The 13,014-nt window shown below is 39.2% G+C and overlaps 1 protein-coding gene across 1 annotated transcript; it reads left to right on the plus strand.

Annotated features, from left to right (window-relative positions):
- The first annotated feature begins 2,491 nt into the window (after positions 1–2,491).
- en1b (engrailed homeobox 1b) lies at positions 2,492–6,478 on the plus strand. Its single transcript, XM_020042239.3, has 2 exons — positions 2,492–3,319; positions 5,663–6,478. Exons 1-2 carry the CDS (start codon positions 2,812–2,814, stop codon positions 5,980–5,982), a joined length of 828 nt encoding a protein of 275 aa, XP_019897798.1. The 5' UTR covers positions 2,492–2,811; the 3' UTR covers positions 5,983–6,478.
- The last annotated feature ends 6,536 nt before the right edge of the window (positions 6,479–13,014 follow it).

Here is a 13,014-nt window from a genome sequence, read left to right on the forward strand (position 1 = left end):
AAATAAACCTTTGTTTGAGGAAGTATTACACAGTGTTGCTGAGGCCTTCCTTGAATGCTAGACAAATCCATGTCAAAATATGGTCACGGTGATTTATGTGAATACCTCATTCATCATATTATGAATTAAGTCTGTAAATGATTCCCCAAGTAATTGCTGTTTTTGTTTATGTCTAATTTGGGAAATAAAAGTAAAACAATGTGTTTTGAGATACCGCAAATAACCTTAATGAAGGTAATGTTTTTCCAACGTATTTGCTTGCAGCTTCATCCGAAAGCCAAAATCCCTGATGATGCAACAGTAATAATATTTTACACGTGCCTTGCAATTAGATCCTACGCCTGTCCGGTTCTCTCTCTCCTGCGTCTAAGCAGGTAGACCTCGCTATTTGTTACTGTGCGTATGACTCATTGTCATCCCCATTCTACTGTACAAAACCACATGTCATGTAGTCCTGGGATGCTAGAGACAGAAATATCCTGTCTCTTAGCACGGTCTGAACGAAAATGAGTCTAAACTTTCTTATGGGCAGTTTTTGCCCAGCAGTGGTCAAGAAAGCGGGCAGCTCTATACCACCACACACCTACAAAACTACAAAACTACTAAGCATTCTTCTTCACTTCTGTTAAATTCGTTAAATCAAAAATGCGTGAAATCTATTCGGTCCTGGCATTAGAATTAAAAGTTCGAAGCGTAGGTACACGTTATGAAATGATGTGTGTCTGTGTGTGTGTGTGTGTGTGTGCTTCTGTATGTGCCTATGTGTGTTACAGCTAACCCACTATTCAATAATACGAGCTGCTGGCCGTCAGTGCATTTATCATCCTATTACTGCAACAAATCTAGGTCCAATTCATGAAAGGTAAAATGAATTACCAACGTTAAGCCGTCAATAAAGCCATTTCTGTAAATGGTGTCTCCGAAGACTCACCACATTATTCAACCGGCTTTATCAGCACCTTGGAAATTACGTTGCGGTGGCGCACGGTCCTCGTGAACTTGTAATATGGCCCAGCTTACTTTGATTAAGCGCCTTGCCAGAGAATAGTGACAGTGCTTTTTGACCGGCTTTTATTCGTTCTCCTGTGATGAACGCCAAGCTGATCAGGCGGAATGAAGAGTAATTAAAAGCTATAAATTATCTTTTGCGGCCCCTCTCAAGGCTTCTCTTTTCCGGCAAGATAAGAGCCAGAGTCCTCATTTACCGCCTGAAAAGGGACTGCGTCTTCACAATGGCTACTTGGCTAAATAGCATACTGATAGTGTCCCAATTAGAATTTAATTAAGTACCCACACTAACACCATGCCTATAGCTTTTAGGAATAAAGATTTCAATACTAGCATGTTGAATGTGAATCCGTCCTGTGCTTCCTAGCCGAAACTCTTATGTTATGACTAATTACTATTATTTATGTGTCACTTTTAATGTATCCCTACGCATGAACAGAAGTTGTCAGAGATGCCGGTGTCTACCTTGCTGTAACAAATATGAAGTTGTCAACAATCATAATAGTATATAGGCCAATTGCACCAGTTCAACATCCACTCCATGGGTATTTGTTTAGTTTTTTTTAATGCTGTATCTGCCTGTTAATCTGGGATTGTTTTGTTCCATTCTTTAATGGTCTGTCTACGCACACTCAAATACACCTGTGGTATAGAAAATAGTCACGCATAGCTATAGTGATGTAGATTGTATATTTACCTGTTTGAATAAAATAAAAGTTGCGTGAACATGATATACACAGGTATTTACAATTTACAGAGAGTCTATATGCCACCTTGGAAAGTGTATGAATAATGAATAATCCGTCGGATTTGAGATATTATGCATCACCACACCAAGCTGAAACAAATAACGAATACAAATAACCACCGCCATGTAACCTAAATTACTTTCAACCCCGGATTTTATTTGCCTGGAGATTCTACCTACTGTATAACCATGTAGTGGGTAAAAAGTATGCAGAGACGAGGATAATGAACATTTCTAACGAGTAGTCTATTTAGAAAGCTGTTATTACGCATACGTAATTATACAAGGATTTCATTTTAACACTCAAACTGTATACACAGAAAAAAAAAAAGAAATGGTTAACTGGCAGGGAAAAACGTCAGTAATAGGCTTTTGCATTGTTGGGGAAAGGGAGTGGATAGGAATAAATCAATAACTAGTAACATATGGGTGCATAGAAACTGAAAAAACAATATAGCCTATCACTTTCATATTTTTGTAGCCTATTGGATTACAATGTCCAATGGTGGAAGTTGTCCTTCATTGGCGATAAGCATAGCAGTTTTAAAACAGAAGGAAGACACTGTTGAGACTCCTTGTCTGGTGCCCTAAAAGGCATCTATTAGGCCTATTTATTCTCTGAGAATTGTAAAATTCGATTGGACGTCGTCACTTGTGACAGTGCGAATCAGCGCAAGTGATTGGCTTATTGCACGTGTGTATGCACTGACGTGCTTCCGGTTAGTGTAAAAAAATCCTGTGAGAGGGATAACGGGTTTTAGAGGAGTTTAGAAAGATCGCGCAGACATACATTAGAGAAAGGCAGGAACGACGATGCAGCGCACGATGTGTAGTCAGTCGTATAGCGCAGGGCTATTATGACACTCGGATCGCTAAAGTAGACAACATGTTGACAGTGTAGAAAATTGTCAAATTTCTCAAAGATATTCCATATAGGCAGCCTTCATTATATAGTCAGACATATCGTTTTGTCTGCAATTATTTGGATACCGCATAGAGCAACAAGTGGAGTCTGGCGTGGAGAGTTTGAACTCCAGCCGCAACATTTTCCAGTTATGGAAGCGCATAAGGATCAAAACAGCCGTGATTCTGAGGGAGAGAGCGTGTCCCTCTCCCCAAATGTACCATCTCCTCCAATTTTGCCCCATCAGGCAGCACAGCAAGTACATAGAACCACAAACTTTTTTATTGACAATATTTTGCGGCCAGACTTCGGCTGCAAGAAGGAGCTTGGGAGTCGGGAGCGGGCACAGACCTCGGGCAGAGAAAACGTCAACCCCTTGGTAATCAGGCAATCTCATGCGAGCAGCCTTTGCCAGGATTCCAATTGCAGTAGTGACAGCACTTCATCTTCGTCGTCTTCGTCGTCCTCGCCATCTTCGAAACAGAGCTCGACAAAACAAGGTGAAGGGAATGGGAGTACCACGCCGAGATATGGAGACGCCACGCCGATAGTGGTTGTGAATGCCAGTAATGGAGGATCTCCACCCGTTAAAGAATCCGCGCCGATGTTATGGCCCGCGTGGGTATACTGCACGAGATATTCGGATCGACCATCATCTGGTAAGGCGCTAGTTTCTGAATGATTTTACCCCTGCACTGCTGCAGTCCGGGAATCGGATGTTTTGCTTAGGATGGCAGTAACATATAGGCCTAGCTATTTGAACTTTGTAAACATTTCTCTCTCCCTCAAAATGAATTCAAGCCGTGAGAGTTACGTACCTAGGCCAAATAAATACACGTTGCCCTACAACATCTGAGCATAATAGCCAACAGTAAAAAATCAACCCCCCCCAAAAAAAGATGGGAGGCCTGGACTCTCCGAGTAAGCTAAACTATGTACATGACTCTGGATATAATATAATTTCTCCAACAATAATACACACCTCCACAGACACACATACACCCCCTCCCCCCGTACACACACACACACACACACACACACACACAGGCCATTATTTTAGTAAATGCTATAAAAACAAAATGACTAATAAGACCTCCATTATCTGTAAGGCCTCGATTTAATTTTTTCTCCAAACAAATCAATGCCGAAAACTGCATGGTCCTTCGGGTTACTAAATTGTTTCCAAATTAACGAGTTGTTCATGTTTTAAACCTGTCGGCTGATGTTGTTTACAATCGTACACAAGATACATTTGACTGTCTTTTAACCATTAGGCAAGGCCTGGATTTAGGCCCTTTCCAAATCATCCAAATTGCACTATACACAAAAATAATAACAAATGAAATAGATTAGTGAAATAGTTTCGACAACATTTTATCTACATAATCGCACTTTTTCATTCGATAAGACTACAATAGCTGACTTCCTTACACCTGCCAAATAGACCTATATTGATTAACTACCTAACCAATATGGTGTTAAGTCAGGGCTTTATATAGACTTGTCGATATGGTTGATGGTTTGTTTTCAAGTGTTTCGGGTTTTGTAGTGTTTCGGCTTAGTGGTAAGAACAAAAATATGTATTTACTGAAGTGATTGATTGAGCAATCAGATTTAGCCTTAGATATGACTTGAAGAAAACAGTTTTGGTTTCGTTTTTGGGAATTAACAGTGTAAAACAATAAAGGCCTTTATAAATATAATATAATGTGACAGTGATGTTTAGCTAGTAAAATAGGTAATATTCTAAAGCCTGAGCAGGCTAAATGCAGGTGCTGTTACTGTATCTGGAAAAGTGGACAATATGTTAAGGTAACACGACTATTTGTCCACATGTTGTTCATAATCACTAATCAAAGAGAAAACTGTCTTAGCTTTAAACGTAAAAGAATATTTAATTTCGTCCTGTGTGGAAAATAGCCTTTATTTAGTGTTGTCATTAGCAGAAGATCATTGCTGAATTTAAGTAGCCTATATCAATTATTGATTTAAAATCCACATCGACTGCATTGATATAAACATGAAATATATGCACAAATGCTTATTTGTAGGGTAAAATTGTCTTTGACTGAAATCAGAGCCTTACATTCTGTAGTGTTGTCTGTGTCATTATAATTACTTATCAGTAGGATGAACTCGGATGGGCCTATATTAACCAGTGTTCTAACGGTAGATATTGAATGAGTCTATTTTCTTTATTGAAAAATTAACACAGTGTGTAGGGCCTACATGAATCGGGTCTAGCTAAGCTATCTCTATGCACGCTGTAGCGGATGAATGAATAGCCGTGATCTCAATAACAACAAGCAAAAACAGGCAATGGCATTTTAGATCTATGACAGTGGAAACATAAATAATCCAATCAGTTGACACGTATTTTGTTTACAACACAGCAAATAAGCTTGTGAACGGGCGGTTGTTTTCGCGGCTCAACTGAAACATGGGCCTAGCCTGTTTGTGCTAATGTGCCTGCTGTGGGTGCTTGCTTGCATTAGTTTAGACTATGAAGTTGAGGACAAAAAAACATCACACAGAAAAACAATAGGGACGTCAATGGGAAAATACTGTAGTTTCATTCAAGGCTACACTTTTATTATCATTTATTACCTTAGGCAACTATGAAACAACATAGGCCTATAAACATGTATCTTTATGTAGGCTATAACGCAACACGGATAACGGCCTATTTGCTTATTATTTTGTTGTTTCTTATGTGCTTTTGGTTCCGCATTATAAAAACGTATACAATGTAACTGTTTACAATCTAGCCTTTGTTAGAGATTATTTTGTGTATATATACCTATATATGTTACATATATACATACATGCACGCAAAAATGCACGCAATTATTTCTAACATACGTGAAGACCCAAATAACATGAAATAAAGGCATGCACAATATTTATGAAATTGCTTGGATCAATATTGTGTAAATGAACATTTGTTGGGCCTAGGACTAACTGATATTTACGTGTTCGTTTCACTGTTGTTTCTACATCAGGCCCAAGGACACGGAAATTGAAAAAGAAGAAAAACGAAAAAGAAGACAAGCGACCCAGAACAGCTTTTACGGCTGAGCAACTACAAAGACTTAAGTCCGAGTTTCAGGCAAATCGCTACATAACAGAACAACGGAGACAGTCACTCGCCACAGAACTGAATCTAAATGAATCCCAAATCAAAATTTGGTTTCAGAATAAAAGGGCCAAAATAAAAAAGTCGAATGGCTACAAGAATGGCCTGGCTCTCCAACTCATGGCTCAAGGACTGTACAACCATTCCACAACCACTGTCCAAGAGGAAAAGGATGATAGCGAATAATTTCCCCCACGCGCAGGGAATTTTGACGCTGAAATGAGGAGGAATGATTGAACTCTTTTGTGAACTGAAACTGAAAAGAGCTAGGCCTAAATACGCCTACTTATTGGAGTGGGACAGATGCTATTTAAAACAGATTGCTGTTTTATGGTGGGATATACATGGTACAGTTTATGGACATAATTATATAAAATACGAACATTATTAAAGTTTATATATAGCCAAAACAATATTAAATTGTATATATTTAATTTCAGGTAAGGGTATGTCTGTATCAATCCGTACTTGCTGGAGATTTTAACTTTTCCTTATGATGTTGATGACCATTGTTTTAGTAAGTGTCTGACTCAATATCATTTTTGTGATTTCTGTCACCTTTCTCCCTAATCTCTCACAATTCTACAGACAGCGTTTCTGAACCGACGCGGGAAGCCAAAGATTTTAATATGTTCAGAGAATATGTAGTCTGAAATAATAAAAAAAAAAAAGTTAAAATGTGCTACATCTTCATTCGTCATTGAAAAACAATAGTTTATAAATAGATTATAAACAATTCAAACAATAGCTTTAATACAGCACCCACACCATCGTCGTTAAAATGCAGACAAAAGAGAGACAGTGACCTAACATATATATATATATATATATATATATATATATATAATTTAGGTGAAAATATTTTAGCTCATTGAAATACCATCATTATTTACTGTGATGGACAAAAATCATGCCTCTTTATTTCTGATGTGCGTTTTAATAAACGAACCCGTGATACACGTACGTTTTCAATTAATTTATTCAGACAAAGTTGACATGCAAACATTTCCCACCAACTATGTGATTTTCTAAACAAACCGTGCATATTATTGGATCTAAGGGTCCAGGCGTGCGTATACTTTATAGTCCTTCATACTTAACGGAAACCAGAATCCAGTAGGCCTACATTTGTCAAGGTCAGTTTAGGCATGGTCATTTTTTGGTTCTTGTTTTTTACTGTTTATTTGGAGAAAAACACATGCTTATTATTAGTAAATATTATTCGTGATAAATATTATAACTATAAAAGCAGCAGCTGCAGTGACATTACCAACCACAGCAATAGTATTAGTGTGAGTCGTAGAAGTAGTGGTAGTTATAATTGCATTAGTAGTCGCAATAGGCTAGACATATAAGTATTATTATTATTACAAGTAGTAGCAACTGTAACAATAATAACAGCCTAGTAGATGAATATTTATTATTATTAATTATTATAAGCATTGTCTTGGCACTGACAATACAGTCTACATTTAAGCCAGTAGTAGACTACAAGACGTGCCGACCAAGTATTTGGAAACAACGGGACTCAATACACATGGCCGTCTGCACTGTGCAGGCTATCGTGTGCTTTAAATAGCACTTTCAATCTCCTCATTAAATATATATATCCTTAGGATAATAAAGTGGACACGCTTAGGGTGTTCAACTGAAAGGCTTGGCTACATGACCACAGAAGTATTTATATATTTTACAGAGGTGAACATACATGCAAAAGAGGATTACGTTACATTCGGTAACTGTAAAGTGAACACGTAACATTTAAAAAACAAACACTCACAGACACCTCCACACACACTCTCACGTTCTCTATCACACACACACACACACACACATTTCTTATTTTATTAACAGTATGCATACAACAGGGTACTGAGGTACTTTCTCGACAAATTAAGAAGTTTTTCTTTAGCCTAACCTTTTTCCACCGTCACCGGCCACCGTTCCTTGCCATATCAACACATGGTAGCTATTTTTCCAGAATGGATATCATTTCACTTATTAAAACTATTTCCAGCGTTTACAAGATTCGAAAAAAACATGCAGGCGAGACGGTATGGAGGATGGCCAAAAGAGGAAGATCTAAGAACAGGATTTGTTATTGGATAGAGTTAAAACGGATTGTAGGCTTCTGTTATGGAATTAAATTGATAGAAAACTGAGTTTAACTGGTGAGCGCCTGTTCCGTGCACTCTAAAAAAAAAAACAGTTGTAATCGTCTTGCTAAAGGGGGGTCTTTCCATTACATGTAGTTTCTATTTCTTAAGCTACGCGATAAATTTGGTCTATAGGCTGCGCAGGTTTCCATTCGGCATTTGACCTCCGTTTATGTTTAATACGCCTCGCCTTGCACTCTGCATGACACGCGTTGTACTCAATGCAATCGTGTTACTCATTGGGGTAGCCTAACCTACAAGTGCTGCCGAAACATCACAGGCCTTTGTGTCTGTGTATCAGTAGTACCATAGGCCATTATTCCTACAAGCCACAGGTCAACAACAAGCCAACCAGTAAAATCCACATACAAAAACTCACCTACATAACCACCAAGTTTATTTCAATTCCAGGATATTGCGATGGCCAACATTTGATTTCTCTTTGTTAACGTTATTTTGTTTTTTTTTCTTAACTAACGACGATCAAATAATGAGCATGTGTAATTAAATTTGTCTACTGGCCTAAGAAAAAAACAACAACAAACATTTGTTAACTTTCCCGGGTGAAGGTCAAATAATTTATTTTCACAAAAGGCTGTTTTAGGAAGCATGGTATTTTAGCTCAAAGAAAACATGGTAAAGACAATGGTTAACTGAAAAGCTTGCACAGTTCAATCTAAGACCGTAGACGGATATGGCCATAACATACTTGGCAGCCGCTCAATCGAGGATCATAAGTAAACCAGCAAACGTGGTATCGTGTCCTTCTTTGAAATAGATCATTCACTGCCTACCCCACATAGCATTCAATTTCACAAAATGACTAGAACTTCCGTCAAATATAAACCCAGGGCTGACTTAAGACGATTGTGCTAGCCAGATATTCAGTTGTATCAAATATAGGGGCATTTAGTTCTCCAAAGTACCACAATATGAACGTGTTTTGATTTGCAGGTGCGTAGCGGCCTAGTTGGTTTCTTCAGTTTGCTTGCCGGATCTCGGCTATAAAATGTCCCTGGCTGACAAATGCCCCAGGATATTGCTAAACATACCTCTACATATCTATTCAATAGCATTGGCCTCATTTTTTAATTCATTAAGCATATTTCTCTAAGGTAAATTGCAGTCTAACTTCAACAGCAAGCAATTGGGACCTATATACCTGATGAATATAGTTTCTGAAAATACGGTACGTTTTTAATACACATGGAAATCTCTCAGAGAGTGTGGAAAGACCTAAATGCTATTTTGCATTACCCCCAAAACTGTTTCTTATTTAATTTTTACAACGGAAAATGTTTGTTCCTAGAGCAGGTGGAAGTCACAAAATGACAAGGTTTCTATTAATATGACATGGATCATTTGTTTGCGATATCAAGTCCATTAATGACTAAAAATAGGTGCTTGATCTTTTTTGTGCTGAGTGTTTATTTAAAATTAAAATAAGTTCCAATTTATAAAAAATGTCAGGATACTTTCTATTTTCTTGCTTACTCACTCACTGTAGATGATTATTTTGCAGCAAGCCTAGCACAAGGGCAACACACTACAAAATGACTAATACATATTATTAGACAAAGGCAAACTTTGAATTAAGCACAATTAGCATTTATACACTTGTCTTATGTAGACCTATTATATAAGACAAGTGTACAGGACATTCCTTTAAGTAGCCTACACGTGCGTGCACTAATTCATTTATTCATCCGTTAGTCATTCATTTAATCATTCGCTTGTAATACAGATTTTCTAACATAATTTGGCCGCTCCCACACACACACAACATACAGCCTATATTCATTGAAATGAATGGTCATGTAAGTGTACCTACTTTGTTTCGTTGGTCCCAATATAATCCAAGACATATGATTTGCTTGTATGTAACTAGAAATAAGTTCGGATTTAATTAACGGTTGCCCACTTCTCTCCAGAGGACAGCAGCCCAAGCGTTTCAACGCCCCTGGGCTTCTCATTGGTTTTGTTTTTAATTATTTTCAATGTTGTTCGAACTGCTCTGGGTTTCGACGTTCAATTAACTCAGCGAGTTTTAATAAACACAAACGCACAACATACATGCATAATTTATTTGAATAACTTCTGTTAACATTGGACTTGAACTACAAGTGGAGTAGCCAGGCAATTAATGAAAAATGTTGGCCTACAGCATGAATTAATCTCAGCAATGTTCGAAGGTATTTTCATCCACCATGAAAAAAATAATAATTTCGTAACACACTTGTTTTTATTTTGTGTAGGCCTACAGGGAAATGGAACGCCTTAAAGTATCACGCGTTCTCTGAAGGATGTATGACATAAAGGTACAGAGACGCTAACTACACCAAGACGCACAACGCCTTACACTTTCATCCAGCTGAGTAGAAGGCCTACTTGGCAATAAGGGGATGATTAACAACTTTTTTCTTCCACACGTTTTCTCCATGGTTGTCTTTGACAGTTTTTTCCCCTCAAACTATGCAGGTATATTATTTACTGTTCAGCCTCGAATAAGACAGTTTTGAGACGTATTTCTATAGCGCGAGCAGTCTTTTTATGCGTTACCAATTCATTTCATTCATTTTTGCAATGAGAATGTCAAGCATATGTTTACAGCCTAATATCGATTGAATAATTATAGACAATATTGTTATAGCTTAATGTTATATATCCATATTATGGACACTTTTGAAAACAGGCTTAACGTCTTCAAAGGATCCGAGCTGCAGAGCTGACGTACTGTGGGTACTGTATTTAACTTGACATTACGTGACGTGATTTAGTCTTAATCGTTTTCGACCTAACAAAACACTGAGTGGCAGAAAGTAAAAAAAGACATTGCTGATATATATTGATTATTTTACCTACTATGGGTGCGAACCTGGATGATTATTTAGGGTATGTCCTGCAAGGTGCACACTGTATGGCCTCGGAAAAGCACGGAGCAAATACAAAATGGCAAGGCTACTTACTTTCCCCACCTAGTCATTTACCAGATGCAGGAGGCTTATGTATAAAACAACAGAACCATGGGATCCTGTGTATAGGCTACTTAGCATAGTCTGCCTTACAGCTACAATATGGCTTTAATTTATATGCAAATTAAAGCAATAAAAGAAGACACTCTGGAAATTACTCAATTTTAAAAGGGAGTTGTAAAGGTTGCAGGTAGTGTGTTCGGGTTCTGACTGTGCTTACAAAAAAAAAAATGGTTGTATCATTTAAACCCAAAGATTATAGATAGGGAATATAGTTGGGGGCATTTGAGGTCGCAAGCTGCATCACCAAGGAGAATGGCAGTTTCGCATTATGCTCCTTTTGTGTCACTTCCCTGACCAGCGAAGTCACGCCACAGCGATCAAAGTGATGCGGGACATCAAGTGACCCTGAATAGGGCTGAAGTATGCAAATACAGCATCTAAGTGAGCTTTAATCCTGTTAGAATACAAGGTGGACAGGGGGTCAGGGCTCCAGCACCAGTCTTATTTTAACTACTCATATCCCTAGCCTTGTGTGTTCTTCAAATCCATGAGAGCGCCTCGGACATGGGCAGACAAACATGCATGGAGAGACAGACTTACACTCAGAAAACTGGAAAACTGGCATCAGACACAACAAACACCCCCCCCCCCAACACACACACACATACACGCACACACATGCCCACACACAGCACACATGCGGACACACACACACATATCCCACTGCTAAGTACAAACCTAATCTTCTTCCAGCTGCTGCTTCTTGAATTATGGGACATTTCTCTTTTGGGGCGGGTGGGGGGGGTGTTAGGGAGGACACAGGAGAGAAGTTTCAACGCTCTGTCTTCGCTCCCATCAAGTGTAAAGTCATCCCACATCCAGTGACTAGGTACTGTCAGGACCGAAAGGTAAACCAGATAACCACTATGGAAATGTGTTGTGCCCCAGGAAACAGTGAATGTTAGAGAATCTCACTATGAAATATGAGACGGTTGTGGCAGTGAGTGTCAGAGTGAGGGGTTGGGAGTGTCTTGATGGTTGTCATAGAGAGAGGGAGAGGAAGAGAGAGACAGAGAGAAAGAGAGAGAGAAGGGGCGGGGGGGGGGGTGGCAGACCCAAAATGAGGGAGAAACAGACGCAAAACGAGGGAGAAACATTGACAGTGAGGCTTGAACAGCGTGCAAGTGCCATGATCTCCAAGGCAGAGGTGACAGGGTAAAGGTCAGATGACTCATAAAATGTTGGCCTGTCAATTGCACTTCTCTATCTGTGGGGGGGGGGGGGGGGGGGGGGCTACACAACAAAGGTGGCATTGACAGAGCTTCCCACAGTGCAGCTGAGAAGATCCAGGGGGCACCGGGGCGAAGACAGCCCTGAGTATCCGACGGATAAGTGCAAATTACATGGCGGATGAAGGCAGTGCAACTTGTTGGTTCTGCGAGTAACATTCTCTGCCGCTTGTGCCACTGGCTGCGCAGATACAGACATGCCTAAGTGTCAGTGTGTGCGTGAGGGAAGAGGAACTCTACAGACACGTCACATCTACTGTGAGTCGTATTCCTGTTCCGTGCAGACATCACCACCGAACAACCATTTCCGTCGGCAGGCTTGTGAGTGCGCGATTGTGTTTGTTGAAGTACACTCAAGCACATTCTAATCTGAATTAAAATCACTTGGAAAAAGACAACAGAAAAAGACAATAGAAACACAGGCCCGGGTCACTGTTTTATCAATAAAGCACTTTCTTTTTTTTTTTACAATCACCCTTTGCAAAGTATCATGAAGTTCTTCAGCTTTCCTGTTGCGTTCCAATGCTTGGTTTGGACACTGCGCGTCTCAGAGAACATGACCCAGTGTGCTTGATAACCCTTGTGTCAACAACACACCCTCCCTCTCTCTCATGTCAATCGTTTTGAAAAGGAACAGCATCCAGGGCAGAGGTCTAAAGGTTATAATTTGCAACATTGAGAGTGTTCCTGGGTAGGCAGGATACTTTTGGACAGCTGAACATCTTTAATTAATAAGGAGGCAACTTGAAATTACAGCATGTCCAACCGCAGCAATGTGACAGACACAGAATGTCAAGG

The sequence above is a fragment of the Esox lucius genome, chromosome 22 (assembly GCF_011004845.1).
Source record: "Esox lucius isolate fEsoLuc1 chromosome 22, fEsoLuc1.pri, whole genome shotgun sequence".
NCBI lineage: Eukaryota > Metazoa > Chordata > Actinopteri > Esociformes > Esocidae > Esox > Esox lucius.

What these genes read in the sequence shown, in the direction of transcription:
- en1b (XM_020042239.3), top strand. Translation starts at nt 2,812, where the DNA reads ATGGAAGCGCATAAGGATCAAAACAGCCGTGATTCTGAGGGAGAGAGC. An exon ending in TTCGGATCGACCATCATCTG is followed by an intron (nt 3,320 to 5,662) that starts GTAAGGCGCTAG and finishes TTTCTACATCAG; the next exon opens with GCCCAAGGACACGGAAATTG.